Consider the following 19,402-nt stretch of genomic DNA (forward strand, 5'->3'; position numbering starts at 1 on the left):
TTGATCCTCCAACTATTTAAAAAGTCATTTCTTTTTACAGTGACGCGAACGGAAAATTGCAAAAGCACTGGAATGTGTTACCTAGAGAGGTGGTAGAATCTCTGTCTCTAGAGGTTTTTAAGTCCCAGCTTGACAAAGTCCTGGTGGGATGATTTCGTTAGGGTTGATCCTGCTTTGGGCAGGGGGCTGGATAACCTCCTGAGGTCTCTTCCAGCCCTAGAATTCTATGATTCTTTGAAAAGGCTGTTCAGGTGGTGGTGTCAGTCTGCCTATTGTGCATTTAAACTCACAAAACTGGGTAAGAAAATGGCAGATGAAATTCAATGTTGATTAATGTAAAGTAGTGCACATTTGAGAACCTAATCCCAATGATACATATCAAATGATAGGGACTAAATTAGCTGTTACCACTCAAGAAAGATCTTGGAGTCGTTGTGGATAGTTCTTCAGACACATCCACTTGGTATGCAGCAGCAGTCAATTAAAAAGCAAAGAAAATGTTGGGAGTCATTCAAAAAGGGGTAGATAAGAAGACAGAAATGTCGCATTGCTTCTGTATAAATCTGTGGTGCCCCCCCCCATCTTAATGCATGCACATCAGGTCACCCCATCTCAGAAAAGATCTATTGGAATTGGAAAATGTTCAGTTAAGGGCAACAAAAAGAACTGGAGCCTTTCAGCTTGCAAAAGAAATTGCTAAGGGGGGAGATATGGTAGATATAAAATCATTACTGGTGGAGAAAGTAAATCAGGAAGTGTTATTTATTCCTTCTCATCAAACAAAAACGAGAGGTCGCCCAATGAAATCAACAGGCAGCGAGTTTAAAACAAACAAAAGGAAGTATTTCTTCACACAGTGCACAGTCAACCAGAGGAACTCCTTGCTGGGAGGATGATGTGAAGGCCAAGATTACAACAGGGTTCCAAAAAGAGCAAGACAAGTTCATGGGGGATGGGTCCATCCGTGGCTATTAGCCAGGATGGGCAAGGATCTTGTCCCTACTCTCTGCTTGCCAGGATCTGGGGAAGGGGGCTGGTTCACTTGATGATTACCTGCTCTGCGCATTTCCCTCTGGGGCACCTGGCATTGGCCACTGTGAGTAGACAGGACACTGGGCTAGATGGACCTCCGGTCTGACCCAGTACAGCCGTTCTTATGCAAAAGGCCAGAATCCCAGTACCAGTGGGATTGGATGCAACACACTGGGTAGCTGTTTTCCTGTAATTATTTTATATTACCCTAAAACCAGCATTAGGATTATTTTAGACATTTGGAGCTGCTCTATCCATTTGGACTTGGGAATTCTCTCTTCATTAGAGATGTTATTCTGACTTACAGCCCTGCATTCTTTGGTTTCTTCTTTCTGTGGCAAGAAGAGTAACAATGGGAGAAAGCTTTGTGTTGTGTTGCTTCTTCTAGTCTAGTGTTTATCTGCAACATCATAAAGGTCACAGAACACACTGTTTAACAGAAAATATTGTGGGAATAGCATGTAAAACTTTGTTATGGTGGAGACCTTCTGGCCTTCATTTCATGTGTGAATTCACCATTAGAGCTTTAACAGATGCCTCAGATTTTATTTTAAATATTCGAAGTGCTCTCTATTGTTGGTTGTCTGAGCCAATTTATATGTATTTGGCTGAAATCCCTTGGCTATATTAAGTCATTGGGGCTGAAATTTGGCACACGCTCACCAAAAAAACAGTGTATTTTCACCCCCCCAAAAAAAACCTTTAAAATTATTCTAAACATTTAAACATTTAACTAAACAGTTCACAGGATTTCACGTGTGTGTCTTTTTCAGACCGAAGGCTGTTACTTGGTCCTTAAGACAAATGACAGATTTCAGGGTATTTTTAAATAGGCCTATAGCATGAGAGAGATGGATAGATGTAGATAGAAAACACATCAAACTAAAGAAAATAATTAACATTAGGTTTGAAGGGAGTTTGGTGGCAGGGAACAGTACTAACCATGCAGAGCTATCCTGAATGCAAAAATCCACCCTGGGTATGAATGTTTTCAGGGACTAGGCTTTGATTTAAGAATAAACCAATTACAGTGTGTTCTCTTCGACCTTTACAATGATGGTGGTATTTATATATGGGAATCCTGTTGCCAAGATCTACTCCTCACATTGACCCATTATAAAGCAAATTATAACACAACATCTAAATGACTTTCCATGCATTCTTTATTTGAAGGTGACTCCATCTGCAGGCAGCAAGCTGAAGCGACCAACTTTCCACTCTAGCCGTACTTCTCTTACTGGTGATACCAGTAATAGTACCTCTCCCGTCTCCACAGGTGCCAAAACCAATCGGGCTGGTAAGTGCTAGGTTGACTGTTGTACTTGTAATGGATACTAAAATAGTTACTGCCTCCTTTCATAGCTATGGATTCTGGTCTAGCGAGTGACTAAGAGGGATATGACAGAGGTCGGTAACATCGTGACTGGTGTGGAGAAATTGAATACGGAAAAGTTATTTACTTGTTCCCATAACCCAAGAATTACAAGTCCCCAGATGAAATTAATAAATAGCAGGTTTCAAACAAACCAAAGGAAGTATTTATGTGCGTAAGGCATAGTTAACCTGCAGAACTCTTTGGCAGGGCTTCATCAGAGCTCAAAATACAACTAGGTAAATTCATGGAGGATAAGTGCCTCAATGGCTGTTAAGCACGATGGGTAGGAATGGTGTCCCTAGCCTCTGTTTGTCAGAAGATGGAAATAGGTGATGGCAAGGGATCACTTGATGATGATTTGTTCTGTTTGTTCCCTTTGGGTCACCTGGCGTTAGCCGGTGATGGAAGACAGGATACTGGGCTAGCTGGACTTTTGGTCTGACCCAGTCTGACCATTCTTATGTTCTTAAGATACTGACCCTCTGTAACAGTTTAGGATAAACTAAAGGGGTATTGTTATACAGGCTGGTCTGTTTATCCATGCACTTGTAGTCAAGATTTCGTCGATTGCCTCCACCCTGTGTCTTTTGGATTTCCTTTAAGTTAGATTCAGACTAAAAGCTTCATACCACAGACTTTGTCTCCTACAGCCTGGAGTGACAACATCCCATGAGGATTAAAATTTTAGGCAAAGTTGCAGCCACGGTTGTCGTGGGTGATCCGTGATCCTCTGTTTATTGCACACTCTCCTGATAACATTGCTACGATTACTGGGGTCTGTAAAGTGGTGGATGTACTGAAGGGAGGTGAGGGTCCTTTTGCTAAGGGTTAAAATGGGAAGGTGTGTCAGCGTGGGCACAAATACCTGGATTTAATTTCAGATCCTAAAAAAACAGCCAGTCGTCCCACAAGTCGGGCTGGAAGTCGAGCAGGGAGTCGGGCCAGCAGCCGGCGGGGAAGTGACGCCTCCGATTTCGACCTTCTGGAAACTCAGTCAGCCTGTTCGGACACTTCAGAAAGCAGCACAGCCGGAGGCACGTCCCGACGGGGGGTGGCAAAACCTTCCAAAATCCCAACCATGTCCAAGAAACCGACCACTGCCACCCCCAAAACTCCAGGCCCTAAGAGATAATACTGTACCAACACCCCCTACAAAATAAAACAAACCTGTGTCCAATTTTTAACCCTGCTGCGTACATTGGATGTATATTTATTCTAAACGGGAAAAATTATATTGTTAAAAGTGTAAAAGAATAATTGTGTTATGAAGCTGCCTTATTTGTTTTTTTTTCTTTTTTGTAAGTTACTATTTTCATGTGAATATTTATGTAGATACAATTTGCCTCCTGGTCACCCCTATTCACAGTGGGGCCCAGAACACTGAAATGAGGGCGAGAAAAAGCAAGCAAAAAAAGGTCAAGATGTGAAAGTGTAAAAAAAATTTTAAGAAAAAAATTATAAATAGGATTTCTGCGCGGTGCAGGGTGTGAACCTGCTTTATCTTTTAGGATTGTTTCCTAAATGCATCTTTATAAGCTTGACTTGCTGTCTCAGCGAGATAAATTATATTTAAAAAACAAAAAACACCTGAATTCTACAGTGTTCAAGGAACTCTTTTTTTGTAAATCATGGATACCTCAAACAGAGACACGTGAGGTGAGGAGACTTTTGGGCTTCTGCTTCCATTTTTAAAGGTTATGTGATTTTACCTGAAGCAATTGGAGTTTGTTTGAATTAATAACATTTGCACATGCTACAGGAAATGGGTTCATTATGAATGCTGTCTTTAAAATACTGTCCCAGTGCTTACGCTTTGAAAGAACAAATGATAGTGATGGTTTCTGGGGCTTGAACTTTAAAGCTGTCCAGAAGAGAACTCGGGGTTGGCAACACGGAAGTGTGCCTGTAGCGGGAAAGGACAAAAAGGTGCTTCTGTCACTTCCTGCCCTACAAGTTAGAAGACTCTTCTGGATGGCCACCGAGTTAGTTTGCATAAGAGACTGACTCACTTGGTTTATTACAGAATTGCTACTTATCTGCACCTCTCTTCCTATTTATTATTTGACTGGTCATTCCACTTCAAACCAAGCTGCGATTTACATGACTTCTGCTCCTAGAAGAAACCTGGGGCTTACATGCACAGCTGCTTGTCCTTTAAATGACTCTCACCAGCACACTTGCTAGCAAGTCCTGTCTCGCTTTTGTACGCGACTTTTCTTTGTGATAAACTCAACTGACCAACTGACCATGAGGGTGGGTCTGGGGAAGGGGCTATCTGGACTTCCTGTATTTATTAAATATTGTTCCTCTTCAGCTCTGACCATGTTGCTGTGTGAGTCTCTCAATTGGTTTAATTGAGGCAGAAACTGAAGCTCTACCAATGAACTGTTTAAAACAGTTGTTTTTTTTTTTTTGTATTAAAATTGCTTGCAGTAATAACAGTCTTGCTCCTTATTTTATTCCAGGCTGCTAGTTTTATAAACGGACATATTAAAAGTTAAACTCTTTCTTGCAAAGCAAAAGCAGAATGGCTGTCTAAAAATGTAGTTTAAAGGCAGCAAAAGGTGCCTTAGAGAGAACATGTCAAAGATCTGCTTAGAGTTGATGGCTCACTCCACTTTAATTTTTTTCCTATTGCCAGCTAGGTGTTTCACAATCAAGCTGTGTGCCAGGGTGGATTGTCCAATAAGTATTTCCTGAGACATCAGAACTCTACTATTGAATCCACTGAGTGGTATAGAAATCAGTGTGGAGACTTCTATATGTTATGAATTCACACTGTCTTTCACCACTCAGGGAGCAAGCAGCTCTGCTCTGTGCTGACAAGAGTTTCTAGATCAGTAATGGTCAGCGTGGCCTAGTGAGTGGGCCATATGAGTGGCCCTCCTCCATCTCAGGGAGCCGCAAGATTGGCATAATGAAAACAGATTCCAGGGAGAGGGTAGTTTTGCTAACTGTGCTTGCTGGCCTAGAATCTGCAGGAGATGCCGATTGATCTGTAGCAGTGCTTTGATTGGCTGCAGGGGGGAGCACATGGCTCTCTCAGCATGCACTTCCCAGGCCCTTGCGTTACATGTGTCACTTCAGTAATAGCAGAAAAAAGCCTATGTGGATGGAAGCCAATGGAATCTGGCAGCCCTGCATGGAAGCATGGGTAAACAAAATGTCTCATGGGCCACACCTAGAACTAGTTTTCCCTGTGAGTGGAGCACTGGAGCTGCTGCCCAGAAGCGATTCAGGTGCCACCCAGCTGATTAGCAGAGCGGCCACAGCCAGCAGTTTATGTTTCTATTCGTGGTGCACATCCACACATGCCTTGGTGCAGATGACAAAATTTATTCTGCCCTGGATGTTAAAAATTAGAGGGAACACTGCATAGAACCCCCATAGGCCTCGTGTCCTGTGAGTCACAGGCTGCCCACCAGTGTTCCAGAAGAAGTGCATTGCACGAATTACCCTGGTGCTACCCCAGGTCTGGACACCTGCTGGAAGGTGCACACTGAAGAGGAAGGAGCAGTTTGCTAGCTAGCGTTTTTTAGTGACTTTGCAAAACTCGGTATTGAGATCCTTATCGCTTTCCTTCCTTCCATCCCACCCAGCCAGCCTTCCTTCCCAGTGCATCCCATGGAGGCATGCTAGTACAACCTACTGTATAAGGTAACAATGGATGGTCGGAGGGGGAAGTGAAAGGTTCGGGAAGGGGAAGAGAGTCTGCATGCAAAGTAAAAGAGCAACATGGAGCACATCTAGGGTTTCCCAGGTAAGCCTGGCAAACCTGCCCCAGTGTAAAAGCTGAATGCGGCCATGCTGTGGGAAGCAAAGCAATGTGTGGTCTTACTGGGCTTGTCATTGCCAAGCATCCAGCTCAGTTCATCCTGCTGCATGTGATGGCGGGAAATAATGCAATTTGTATCCTGCATTAGGATGTGATGGGTTTTAAAATCCCTCTAATCCAGTGGTTCCCAGCCTGGGGTCTTCTAGAGTATTGCAGAGGATCCATGAAGAAAATACAAGGTAAATAAAAATGATCATAGAAAATAAGTTTCAAATAAAGTTACAATCTGTAATTGTTTTCAAATTAAATCTCTTCCAATAATGTTATTAACGGCTATCCAAAAATCGATGTGCTGGTTTCCTCTGTCATTTAATGAAGTGTGCATAGTGGCTAGAATTGGCTTTGATGGGGGGGTTCACGAACGGTTTGAGGGGTGTTTGGGGGTCTGCAAATGGTTTGGGGGGTTGGGGGTCTGCACCCGTGAAAAGGGTAGGAACCACTTGTCTAGGCCACGCTGTGCAAAGTCAGTACTAGCCCCAGGGGACCCAGGCAGTAAAATCTAGATCTAGTTGGCTTGGAAAACTGATTCCCTCACCCCTGCTTTTCCTCTCATTTCCTCTTCCTGCACCTGCAGTGCAGGGACTGAGAATGGGGTCCCAGCTGCATGAGAGCTTGACTGGGAACCTACCACAAGCCTGGGGATTAATTAATACCTGGGGTAAATCTGTCTGTGGTAACCCTGCCATCTTCATCCCACACTCTGCCTCTCCCCAGCCCAGATTTACCCTTACCGCCAGGAGCCTAGGTGGATGCTGCTCTCGCTTCCCTTCTTTTAACCCTGAATTATTTCCTGTATCATCTTCCTGCATCTTCAAGCTGGGTACTCTCCTGGTTAGTGTGATTCCTCCTTTCCAAAGCACTTGCTTGTTTCTTTAGCTGAGTCTGGTAGAATTGTCTGCCTGTGATTTCCTTGCTTAGAATCTCAGGCAAACATCTCTTAAGGGTTTTTTGGGGATTTTGCAGGTAAGGAAAAGGGGCCATATTTCTCAGAAGCGCTCTCTAATGTTCCTGATATAGAAATATTCAAATAGGAGATTCCTTCCTGTCACACTCAGTGAATGTTGCTATAAAATCTGTCCCAGCTCCCTGATGCAAGACGATTTGGTTTTCTAGAATCAAATCTCATTTCAAGCATTTGTGTCAGAAAGTTGTTTTAGATTCAGGCTGGGTGTGAATTTAAAGTGCAGTCATTATTCTTGGCTAATTGCAGGTGAGGGCACTCCACCTGAACTAAAAGTGACTTGTTCCTGTTTATTTCAGCCCATTTTCAAAGCAGGTTCAGCTAAACAGGAACAAGGTACTCAGGATTCCTGAACTTCCTTGGAAGGGCCAGTGCATGTTTTACTGAGCCATTTGCTTTACTGCAACTCCCTCCCACAGCTACGGCTGTTTTATTTGTACTTGAGTGTATTGACTGTCTCCCTGAGTGCAAAGCTGTGCTGTGCTGTGCCATAGAAAGATTGCATGAATGGTTTGTCTAACGCAGAGGTCAGCAACCGCCCCGGCATGGGTGCCAAGAGTGGCACACAAGTTGATTTTCATCGGCACGTCCTTCCTCCCCAGGCAGCCGGGAGCTTGCTCAAAGCCCTGCTGCCTGTGGATTAACAAAAGACCAGCTAATGCTACCAACCACCACCTGAACAGTAAAGCTCTGCATCTAATTTATTAATGAAACTGTTGTCAGTAGGACTACTAGTGACTTTAAAAAGTATCACTTGCACTCGGACCATACATAGAGGTCAAAAGATCAAAGCTACTTGGGCAGGAATGTGGCTCGGCGTTAACGGAGAGGTGCCTAACACACTTCAGGGCCCTCTAAAATATTGATGCTTTTGGCTAACAATTGCAGGAGACGTGGTAATCCCTAAATTCAACCCTGTGGGATCTGCTTCTCATTTTCAGATGTCATTAGCATCTGTGAAAATGTGCATTAGCCCAGTGTTTCTTAAAGGATGTTCCATGGGATAATGGTGTTCCGAGAACTCTCAGGTGTGCTGCCAGCATCTAATGCTTTTTTCATATCGTACACTGAAGGTAGATATATTTTTGCTATTAAAATCAGATACAATGTTACTTCATTGCTATGATGCTTGGTTAAATTACTTCATCTTGTTTTTGCTGTATATGTTGCTGTTTGTGTGGGTGGGGGGGGGTCTTAATTTTTTTTTTTTTTTTACGAAAATTTTCATGGGCGTTCCGTGGTCTCAGAAAGTTTAGGCTACGTGACCCTGCTGCAGCTGAGCAGAAAAATTTGTCTAGCTACTACAGTAGTCCGGTTTCCCCTTTAATCCTCTGTAACTCACTCATTTTGAAGTGGCTGTGATACATGGATATCACAGTTCACATCCTAGCTTTGTCCCTTCAAAACCAAGTTTCCTAAAGGGCATTGAAACATTTACAGTGTGCCTAATGATATCCAGGTCAAAATGGGAATAGCTACACAAGGTTACTGTGTTCATAACTGCATTTTGTCCCTGTTTCTGCCACTTTGGGTACCTAATCTACTCTGCAATAGGATAAAAACGCCTGCATTACAGAGAGTTAAGAAATCCTACAAGAAAAGCAAGTATCAGGTGACTTGAAATGGTTGGTGTTTTCAATACTCTTTCTTGACTATTGATTATTGCATTGTACAGCACTTGTCACTGGTACCAACCACATTTTAGGGAGGGATTTTTAAAGCCCTTTTGTTTAAGCCAAGGTCATGGCAACAGAAACAGATGGTGGTTAACAAGTCTTCCAAAATGTACTCATCATTTCTAAAACAACCGTTGATTCTGATCTTGATTAGATCCAGTTTTCACATTTTTCAACATTATTCTACTGGTGAAACTTTATTCCACGTTATTTCAGGTTGCCCTGAGTGTGTAAGGTAGACAACACATCATGGACAGAAATCCAGTAGTCCAAAGGAACTCTCCCTATGACAGGGGGTCTGCAACCGCAGTTTAAGAACGTCTTTGTGGCTCCTGACACTAGAATTGCAAAGTGTAAAAGAAAACCTCCCAGTTATTTTTGGTGAATGTCTAAAAGCCCAGCAATGAGCCCAATTTGTATCTAAATAGCCAGTAATATGTGATCTTGAAACATTAGATAAATCCCCCTTTAATATGTGCCGTGATTGTGAGATGTGATACTGTATCTGTGTTTTGATCAGGTTGCTAATAAGGTCTTGGTTTTGACAAGGAAAAGGAAGCTTGCAGTATTCCTGCTGTGAGGGGCAACACACATTTTAAGAAAGAAAATGGAAATTAAATGTGAAGCAAAATTGGCATCATTAAAGCTGGTTCAGGAGTGAAAGGAAGACAGGGGTACAAGCACATGCAATGAGTGAGGAATCAGAATATGTAAAAAGTTTGTGAATGTCCCACAGTAAACATGTATTGCATTACAAATCATTGTGTGTTCTCTTGAAATAGAGGTTACAAAAAGTACAGTTTGATGCTATTTATTAGGACCATCTCATAGTCACACACATTGTGGCTCTTCAGTTACCGAGTTTTTTGACAAATTAAAAAAAAATGGCTTGTATTGCTATCTTAGTTGATGACCCCTGCCCTCAGACAACCATCTGGTAGAATTGAAAAGTATTGCTCACAGTTTAGAAGTTTAATCTACCATTTCTCTCTCTTTTTAGAACAACATTTTATATAAACCTGGGTTGATAATTTTTCTTTACTCGGGTTGTTGGCTTGTGCCAGTAAATATGAACAATATTGTCCTTGCTGTTTTTGTACAAAAGAACGACACTAACCATTCGTCTTTTGGCTGTTGTACTGCTGTTTTGTTGGGGGGTTTGTACATAATTTTTAATTTTTATACTTAATGATAGGGTTGCTGACTGTCCTAGGAGGACATGAGTTGTTCACTCAGATGCTTTTCTCTTGTTTTTGTTCTTTGTAAAATAAAACATCTAAAAAACTGAACTCTTTTTTAAATCAACTTTTGAGCATTATTACTACTACTTAACCCTTGTACTCCGTGCATGGCATAGGTCATCTACAAATCTCCTGCACTTCACTCTGTCTTGGGACGAACCTTCTAGCTGGCTCCAGGAGCGCCCTGGTTATTGTCCTTTAATCTCAGTTCGCCATCTCCACGTTGTGTGAGGTCTTTGAGTACTACTGGGGGCAATTTTTCAGCATGACCACCCCCCAGCCCAGCCTCGCTGCATTCTCGTAATATATTCCAAGCCCCACAGGGTTCCTGGCCAAATGGGGGGTGGGGGGGAATGCTGGCTTATTCCCAGGGGTCAGGTCAACAGCACCTGCTGTAGAGGAATGTGAACTACTACTGTGCAACTGTCTACCCCCAGGGCCAGGAGAGGGCGGTGGTGAGGCCTAATCAACCCATCCCACCTTCTCTGCGCCCGGGAAGGTTCCCACTCGCGGGCTGCTGCCGAGGTGGTCATGCAGCTAACACGGGGGAGCCTGGGCCAGCGAGGCGGGCACCTGGGCTCTGCTCACAGGCCCCTGTGAGCTGCCCCCGCTTTCCGCGCATTGATTGCTCGCTGCTCCGTCTGCTGCACCCCGCAGAACCGCCGGCCCCTGGGGAGCCCCTGCACCCCTTCTCCGGCGGGAGAGGGACTGAAAATCCCTCGCAGCTCTGCGCCCAGCGCAAGAGCCCACACGCAGGTGGGCCGAGCCGGAACAGCCCGGGCTGGGCGCGCTGCCAGCCCATGCGGAGAGCTGCGCGGGTGCGCTGCGCCCTGAGCCGGCTGCGCGCCTCTGCCCTTGCGCCCCCGGAGCCCCAGGGGGAGGTTCCCGCGCGTGTCGCCCTGCAGCCACGTGCCCCGGTTCCCGGCTCCCGGCTCCTGGCGCGGGATAAAGCGCACAGCCAGTGGCGCCTGCGTGCGCAGAGCCCGGGGCGCCCGCCTCGCTCCCCCGGGTGCTGTGCCTGACTCCGGGGCAGCCACGCGTCCCGCGCCGGGCCGGGCGGGGAGAGCCTGAGCCGAGAAGAAGCTCCCGCCCCTGCCCCATTCCCAGCCCCCCGGCCGCCCCTTCCCAGGGGCAGCCGGTGAGGTGAGGTGAGGGCGCGGAGCCCCACGTGCGCCACCGGGGGCAGAGCGCACGGGCCCGGCTATGCGGCTGCTCTGCGGGGCTCTGCTCTGGCTCGTGGGGCTCCTGTGCGACCTGGGCAGCAGCAGCTTCCTCCGCAGCCACCTCCATGCCTCCAGCTTCCTGCAGCGCCGCCTGAGCGGCCGGGAGAAGCGGGAGATGCAGCGGGAGATCCTCTCCATCCTGGGGCTGCCGGGCAGACCCCGGCCCCGGGCCTCGGCCGGCGACAAGCTGCCCTCCTCCGCGCCGCTCTTCATGCTGGACCTGTACCACGCCATGGCCCGGGAGGAGGAGGAGGAGGAGGAAGATCAGGCCGTGGGCTGGGGCCGGGGGGTCTCCCGGCCAGTGCTGACCAGCCTGAGCCTCCAGGCGCCTCCCTTGGGGGGAGTCATCAGCCGGGCTGACACGGTGATGAGCTTTGTCAACATGGGTAAGTGCTGAGCCGCTGCAGGGGGCGCCTGGCCCGCGGCTCTGCCCCTCTTCCAGGGCCATCGGGCAGCCGGGAGGTGCCTTGGAGTCAGCGTGGGCCCAGGCTCCACAGGGTAGACCCAGAGGTTGACTCAGTCCTGACCGCTGGAGAGCCCAGGCCAGAGACTGACTCCCCAGCAGCCCAACTAGCTGTATCCAGATGCTCCCAGCCCAGCTGCGGGGCGCCAGCCTGGCTTGGCACCAGAGTTCCCTCTGATTTTTCCCATGTTATTATGTGCACTGCCAGTAGAAAGCAGTACAGCGGAAAGAGACCTAGGGGTTATGGTGGATGAAAGGCTGGCTATGAATCAAGAGTGTGCCCTTGTAGCCAAGAAGGCTAATGGCATACTGGGGTGCATTGGGAGGAGCATTGCAAGCCGAGCTAGAGACGTGGCTGTTCCCCTCGCTTTGGCACTGGTGAGGCCACATCTGGAATATTGTGTCCAGTTTTGGGGCCCCCACTATAGAAAGGATGTGGATTTGCTGGAGAAGGTTCAGGGAAGGGCAACAAAAATGATTAAGGGGCTGGAGCACAAGACCTATGAGGAGAGGCTGGGGGATTTGGGCTTGTTAGTTTACAGAAGAGAAGAGTGCGGGGTGATTTAATAACAGCCTTCAACTTCCTGAAAGGGAGCTCTAAAGAGGATGGTGAGAAACTGTTCTCAGTGGTGACAGGTGGCAGAACGAGGAGCAATGGTCTGAAGTTACAGAGGGAGAGGTGTAGGTTAGATATTAGGAAAAACTACTTCACCTGGAGAGTGGTGAAGCACTGGAATGCGTTGCCTAGAGAGGTGGTGGATTCTCCATCCCGAGAGGTTTTTAAGCACCAGCTTGACAAGGTCCTGGCTGGGATGACTTAGTTGGAGTTGATCCTGCTTGAAGCAGGGGACTGGACTAGGTGACCTCCTGAGGTCCCTTCCAGCTCTATGAGTCTCTGAAAGCCGCGCAGCCCACTATGGGTGGCTGGGGGCTTTCTGCTAATCAGCTGAGCAGCGCCTGAGCCTCTGCTGGGTGGCTGCCCAAGCACTCAGCTTATGGGGAAAACTGGTCTGCACCCACATTATATCTGACACGTATACTCCCCACCCACCCACCAGATCGTTAACAAGTCTCAGCTCCTCTCTGTTTGCAACCCAGCTTCTGCCCTTGGTTTAGAGCCTGGACACCGAAGAGAGGTTTTCCCATTTTGTCCCAGGCTGCTGCTGGAATTCTGGCCCTTCCAGCTGAGCTGCAACCACTGGTTTCTTCTACTTATTTCCTTGCTTCCTTGCTGGTTAGCGTGCACTCTGTTAAACCTCTGACTCGGTGTTCCCTGTAAGCTGCACTCTTGTCGGCCACCCCGGAGAGATTCTGGCACTGCCCAACTGATTCGCAAAGTGCCCACAGCTTCCCACAGTCAGCAGCGTGTGTGTCTATTGCTGGTACACATCTGCACAGGCCTCGGCGCACATAACAAAAATTATTCCCTATGCAGATGAAAAAAATAGAGGGAACAGTCTGAATAGTTGTGAAATCAAAGCTTATGTAAGGGAGATGTCTGCTTTGTCCTCACAGTATGTATAGGGCCATGAGGGTGGCTCCCAGTCTTACATCCTGTGCAGTGTGTTAGGTGTGTGTGTGGCCTAGTGGCTAGAGCAGTGGCCTGGAGAGATGTGGCTCTCTTCCCAGGCCTGCTGGGGGGCCCTTGGGAAAGTTAGTTCCCTGCTGCGTGACTCAGTTTCCCCTTGTGAATGGGAACAGTGATACCGACCCTCCTTTTGCAAAGTGCTTGGAGACCTCCTGATGAAAAGTGATACCTAATACATGACAAAGACAATTAAACTGTGAACCTTATTGCTGGAGTAATTCCGTGAGGCCAGGAATTTAACAAAACCAAACTCGGCCATGGGTCGAAATAACTGAAAGCTGATGTTATCGTAATTAATTGAAACACATTTGGTGGAAGAGAGGTAAAACCAAATGCAGCCGGACATAAGCTCTCATGGATTAGGTGAGTCTTCATGGACATGACTTATTGCCCCACCTTGGACCCCTGCCTTGGTCCTTCGTCTCTCAATTAGCTGGGCTAGATACATCATGGGTCTGATCCAATGTTCCCTCTAGTTTTTTCTATCCGGGGTAAAATAAATTTTGTTATGCACACCAAGGAGTATGCGGATGTGCACCACCCGTAGAAACATGGCCACTAGCTGGGGGCGCTCTGCTAATCAGCTGGGCAGCACCTGAATCTCTCCTGGATGGCTGCCCAAGTATTCAGCTTACAGGCAACACTGCTCTGGTCCAATCAGTCAGTTCCTGTGGTCCTACAACTTTATTCTCTGCCCCTCCAGGGGAAACGAAAGCAATGACTTGGTTGGTTGATTTACTGTGACCTCAAAGTAATTGAAACCTCTTAGAACCCTCTTCCCCCCCCCCAAAATAACGATTAGCTAGTCCCTGACCGTTTGTGTGTCTGTCCCAGACCCTCAGGTGGCAAACCAAAGGTAACCTGGCTAGACGATAGAATTCCAGGGTTATGTGATCATGGTCCAGGGCTGCCACTGTGTGTGTGCGTGATTAGGTTTCAGCAATCATTTGAATCCCTGCAGCTGTAACTATCTTGGGATGTTAAACATCCTTGCGCCGACCATATGCTTTATTACTCATTACGCCCCACCGCTCTGTGATTAACCTCACCTCCCGGACCTCTCGCTGCACGCACCAGACGCTTACTAAGAACAGAAGCCTCCCTGCTAAATTTAACTTCAACCTAAATGCCACAAACCAAACCTTGCGCCTAATTAAAACCTCTGTTGTGGAGCTACAGAAAGAGCTGGCTATTTATAGCTGTTATACCATTCGTTTGCTGGCATCCTATATACAGCTGTGGCTGTCATTCAGCATCCTTTGAAACAAAGCCTTCAGGAGGCTGGGCTGTACACCTCTGATGCTATCCTGTATTTATAAAGCAGACTTCACAGGTGATTTGCGGTCGAGGGCCTCCTACAGTGGAGACTCTGCTTGAGTGTCCCAAGATATCCCTGTGGTCCTAGAAGATAAAAACATTGCTGTTAGCCTGGGTGAGACGCCTGCTTGGTTGGAGTGGGATGACAAAGAGACAAGGGGAGAAACTAGCCTAGATAATGTGTTTGTCACAAATTCAGCGGGAGCCTTGTCCTGGATGGGGACAGCTCTGGGTCAATTTAAAGAGGTTCAGCTCTTCTAATGCTTCAGTTCCTAACTGTCAGGGTGGTCAGACACTGGAATAAATTGCCTAGGGAGTTTGTGGAATCTCTGTCTCTGGAGATATTTAAGAACAGATTAGATAGATGTCTGTCAGGGATGGTCTAGACAGTACTTGGTCCTGCCATGAGAGCAGGGGGCTGGACTCAACCTCTTGAGGTCCCTTCCAGTCCTAGTATTCTATGATTCTATACAATCCACAGTTTACAGACTAGGGTTATTATATAAAAGAGAGGCCACTCCTGAGAGGGAGTGTATCTGTGTTAATAGCTACCAACTCACGTTGCATTTCTGTGGAGAAAGTGGAGATGGCTCGGCCACGCTCTCAGAAAACATTTCATCCAGCACAGTCGAGCTCTCCCATGGAACCTGCAAGGAGTGTGCAGAAGAGGAAGACCTCAGCCAACGTGGAGAAGATCTACTGAGACTGAAGAATAACCGGGGTAGTCCTGGAATCAGCTAGAGGTTTTGTGCCAAGGCAGAGTGAAGTGGAGGAGACTTGTAGATGACCTGTGCTCTGCACAGAGTACAACGGTTTAAGTCAAGTAAGTCATATCTAGTACATTAATACAATGTGACCTGGTAGATACTGATACAGATACACTCCCTGTCAGGGGTGGCCACTTTTTCGAAAGGTCGAATAGGGTTACCCTATTATAGACGAGACTACGAAGCTGCAACCTGGAAGTTAATTCCGCCTTCCCACGTGTGTGAAAGGGGGAAATCAATTGTTGCCTTGATGGGGAAAATGCAGAATGTGAATTGTTCAGCCCTCACATTGGCAGCCTTAGCTATGGATGAGGTATTTTAGGACAAAGCCAGCAATATCTTCATAGTAATCGGGGACTTTAACTTCCCAGGTGGCTGCTGGAAAAGTAATACGGCCAGACACAATGTTCCCAAGAAGCTCCTGGAATGTCTTGGGGAGAAATTCTTGTTTAAGAAGGCAGAGGAAGTAGCTAGGGGCAGGGGGAACAGTTTGGACTGGAGTCCAAATAACAGGAAGGAATTGGTTGCAGATGCGGTTTGGGGGAAAGTGATCTTATCCTTTCTTCCAAGGAAGGGAAGGAGGGTGAGCAGCAGGTCAAGAACAGTGGGCTTCAAGAAAGGAAACTTTAATAAACAGGGAAAACTGGTAGGTAAAGTTCCATGGGAAGAAGTTCTGAGCACTTAAGGCGTTCAGGAAAGCAAGTGGTTTCTCAAAGGCTCAACAAACTGGAGTAGCGGAAGAATAGTAATAGGCCAATATGACTTAACCAGGACCTCTTTAATGACCTGAAAATCAAAAGGAACCCCACAAAAGGCACAAAAATCCTCCTGTGGAATTCCTTTCATCCTGTTGAGTGGATGTGGGTTTAGGTGTGTATCCTGGACTTCTACACAAAAAAATTCTAGGGCAGTGTTTTTCAATCAGTGGTACTTGTGTCCTTGGGGGCACACCGGGGTCTTCCAGGGGTACATCAACTCATCTAGATATTTGTCTAGTTTTACAACAGGCTACATAAAAAACGCTAGTCAAGTCAGTACAATCGAAAAGTTCATCCAGACAGTGACTTGTTTCTATTGCTTTATATGCCTTACACTGAAATAAAAGTACAAGATTTCCATTCCAGTTCATTGACTTGATAAGATGCTAGCAAGTCAGAAAGTTTTCAGTTGTAGCCTTCTGTGATATTTTTGCACATTTCTGTAAGTAAGTAGTTTTTAAGTGAGTTGTAACTAGGTGGGATGCAAAACAAATCATACTCCTGAAAAGGGCGCAGTCATCGGGAAAAGTTGAATGGCACTTGCATCAAGATGTCAGATCACCTTAGGACTGTGTTTCTCAACAGATGGAATGCGTGCCTTCGGGGTACATGAGAAGGCTGGAGGTACTTACAATTTTTTTAAAAAAGGGTCCTTTATAAAAATGGGTGAGAAACACTGTTCTCGGGTACTTAGTGCCTGGCTGGTGATAACCGATTTTGTGATGTGTTGGACGTGGTTTATGTAGTGTTTGGTGGGTTTAGCTGGGTGTCACCCAACCATTGTATTAACAAAATATATATATGTAAGTAAGTATAGCATCATAGAATCATTGAACACTAGAACTGGAAGGCACCTCAAGAGGTCATCAAGTCTAGTCCCCTGGTACCATGCAAGGATCAACCACCATCTCTATCATCCCTGTTAGATATTTGTGCAGCCTGTTCTTGAATATCTCCAGCGCTGGAGATTGTACAACCACCCTGAGCAGTTTATTCCAGTACTTAACCACCCGAATCAGATCACTTTCGAACCAACTAGAGCATCTGATTCACTAGTGCACTGCAAAATTATTTGGCTTTAAAATGAAAATACTTCCCATCCCTGCAAGTTCAAATGGTGAGTACGAATGCTAGTCCTGTGTCAGTGTGTCTGGGATTTGGCATTGTAATGAGAATGATGCGCAGAATGGAAGAGCTGTCAGAGAACCCTTAGCAACACTGATGCATGCTGCTGTCTGTCTCGCTCTCTCACGCATACACACACATTGACTCCCATCTGCTGTACACATCAAAACAGACACACCTTCTTTTATTCCCTCCCTACAAGCCTTCCACACCCCTTGCCTGCAGGGCATGCTCACTTTCAGGACAGTTTGCTCTGGGACCAGGTAGGAGTGGTTTATTGCACCATCACTACGTACAGAACTTTTAATTTCAGTTCCAGTCATCTTCATATGGAAGCGAAAAGCTGCCTTGCTCTCCTGACCACAGGACTAGCGAGAGACGAAGCCACGAGAAAGCTGTAGGAACCTGATGCAGCCTTCAGGGAGTTCCTATCCGCTTTGGTTATTTTGGGAAAGCCAGACACCACCCATTTTAATGATTTACTTATAACCCAGGAATTTCAGAGCTGGGCCGCCCAGTACCAATTGAGGATATTTTTCTTTCTTTGTCACGCACAGCGGGTAGGCCCGGTCAGTAAGAAGCAGTCTGGGGCGGTCGCTCTGCAAATGAGGATCTTTCTTGGTGACGAGTTGAGCTGTTTTAGGACAAATTGGGATTCATATTGCTAAGATGGGGTGGCCTGGGTGCCTGAAATGATCTGGACGTGAGTTTTTGATCAGGGTGAAAGTGATGTACCGTTTCTTATAGGTACTGGCCTATCGCAACCCGGGTCCGTGCCAGCTCTTTCAATAGCTGCCTGCTGGCTTTTACCACAGCTCTGCCAGCTGTTGCTGGAGCTGCGCACCCCCTTTACTTTCCCCTCTGCTTTTGACACTGTCCTTTCTGAGACTTCTGCAGGCCTGGCTGTTTTAAGAGGGTGATTTCTAGTTGCCAGTTATAGGATGAATCCAGGGGCTGGAGGTGGGGCGGTGTCACCTGCACCCCATGTTGCTCCCCCCATGTCTTGCCACTTACGATGAGAGCAGGGCAGGCCCCTGGAGCAGAGCTGCCAGAGAACAAAGCTTGCACTGTTCTCAGGCCCTGCTGCGGGAAGCTGCTGGAAGTGATGCAGTGCTACCACAAGAAGAGGTGGGAGGGGTGGAGTTTGGGGACAGGGCGGAGCAGGGGCATGGGCGGAGCAGAGAGCAGGGCAGGTCACGTGACTGGTGCCCCCCATTGGAATTCTCGCACTGGTAGCCTTTGAGTGAATCTGCCTGAAAATGCCACCTCCTCCTGAGGCACCAGAGAATGAAGACAGGCCTTTTTCTGGGAGCTGTGCAGCTGTTTCACGCCTAATAAACCCAAAGGGTGAAGGTAGCAGAATGCAGCAGGTTTACCCCATAAATTCATCCTGAAGAAAGCCCCCTAAGGGGCACAATCAGGTCAGTTTCAAGCAGCTGCTTTCTGTAGGTCTCTAATAACATTGTCCTAGTTCTAAAATGTGTTCCTCTCCCGTAGGGGTATGTGAGAGCCTCACACCAATTAAATCACTCATCTGTCGAGCCCTGCAAATTTTGTATCCACATCTGCAAAACCGATCCGCGGCTATCCACATTCACCTCTGCAGATATCTGCAGACGTTCAGGGCTCTGCTCATCTGACAATAACCTTCCTGGCAACAAATTGTTGTCAAACGATACCAATGCTTTGTTCTCTACTCTCTGCCCATTCCCATGATATCATTTGCCAGATGCAATAATGTTTTGCTGAGGCTTGGTCAGGGTCAAATCTTCCGGGGTTTTGGTTTGCACATGAGCAAAATGGTGCTTTCTGGGGTCAAAGTCGACCCTGGAACTCCTTGCGAGCGCCGAGGATTAAGGAAGGTCGTCGGGAGAAATGCCCCCATCAGCCTTGTTCCGTATAGACAGCTATTGAAATCGACCGCTGGTAAGTCAATTTTAGCTACACAATTGGCGTAGTTAAATTTGCATATTGGTGGTCGACTTCTATGTCCAGTATAGAAACAGCCTAAGTGTTTGGGGGTTTTTAAAGTAGGTGTGTC

At 46.7% G+C, this 19,402-nt stretch overlaps 2 protein-coding genes across 20 annotated transcripts in view; both read left to right on the forward strand.

The window, feature by feature from the left end:
• MACF1 (microtubule actin crosslinking factor 1) overlaps positions 1 to 6,532 on the forward strand; it is a 317,553-nt gene extending 311,021 nt beyond the window's left edge. For 18 of the 19 annotated variants that reach the window (XM_074976442.1, XM_074976451.1, XM_074976458.1 and 15 more), the window contains 2 exons: positions 2,206 to 2,329; positions 3,289 to 6,532. In XM_074976442.1, the coding sequence (XP_074832543.1) occupies positions 2,206 to 2,329; positions 3,289 to 3,539 (375 nt within the window). In that variant the 3' untranslated portion in view covers positions 3,540 to 6,532. The remainder of the gene's footprint in view (positions 1 to 2,205; positions 2,330 to 3,288) is intronic. The other variant, XM_074976456.1, reaches the window with a different exon arrangement.
• A 4,704-nt stretch (positions 6,533 to 11,236) lies between these two features.
• The window catches only part of LOC142001345 (bone morphogenetic protein 8A-like), a 35,040-nt gene continuing 26,874 nt past the window's right edge, over positions 11,237 to 19,402 (forward strand). The window contains exon 1 of the mRNA XM_074976462.1: positions 11,237 to 11,729. Within this exon, the coding sequence (XP_074832563.1) occupies positions 11,324 to 11,729 (406 nt within the window). The 5' untranslated portion in view covers positions 11,237 to 11,323. The remainder of the gene's footprint in view (positions 11,730 to 19,402) is intronic.

This window comes from Carettochelys insculpta, chromosome 24 (genome assembly GCF_033958435.1).
Source record: "Carettochelys insculpta isolate YL-2023 chromosome 24, ASM3395843v1, whole genome shotgun sequence".
NCBI classification, from domain to species: Eukaryota; Metazoa; Chordata; order Testudines; family Carettochelyidae; genus Carettochelys; species Carettochelys insculpta.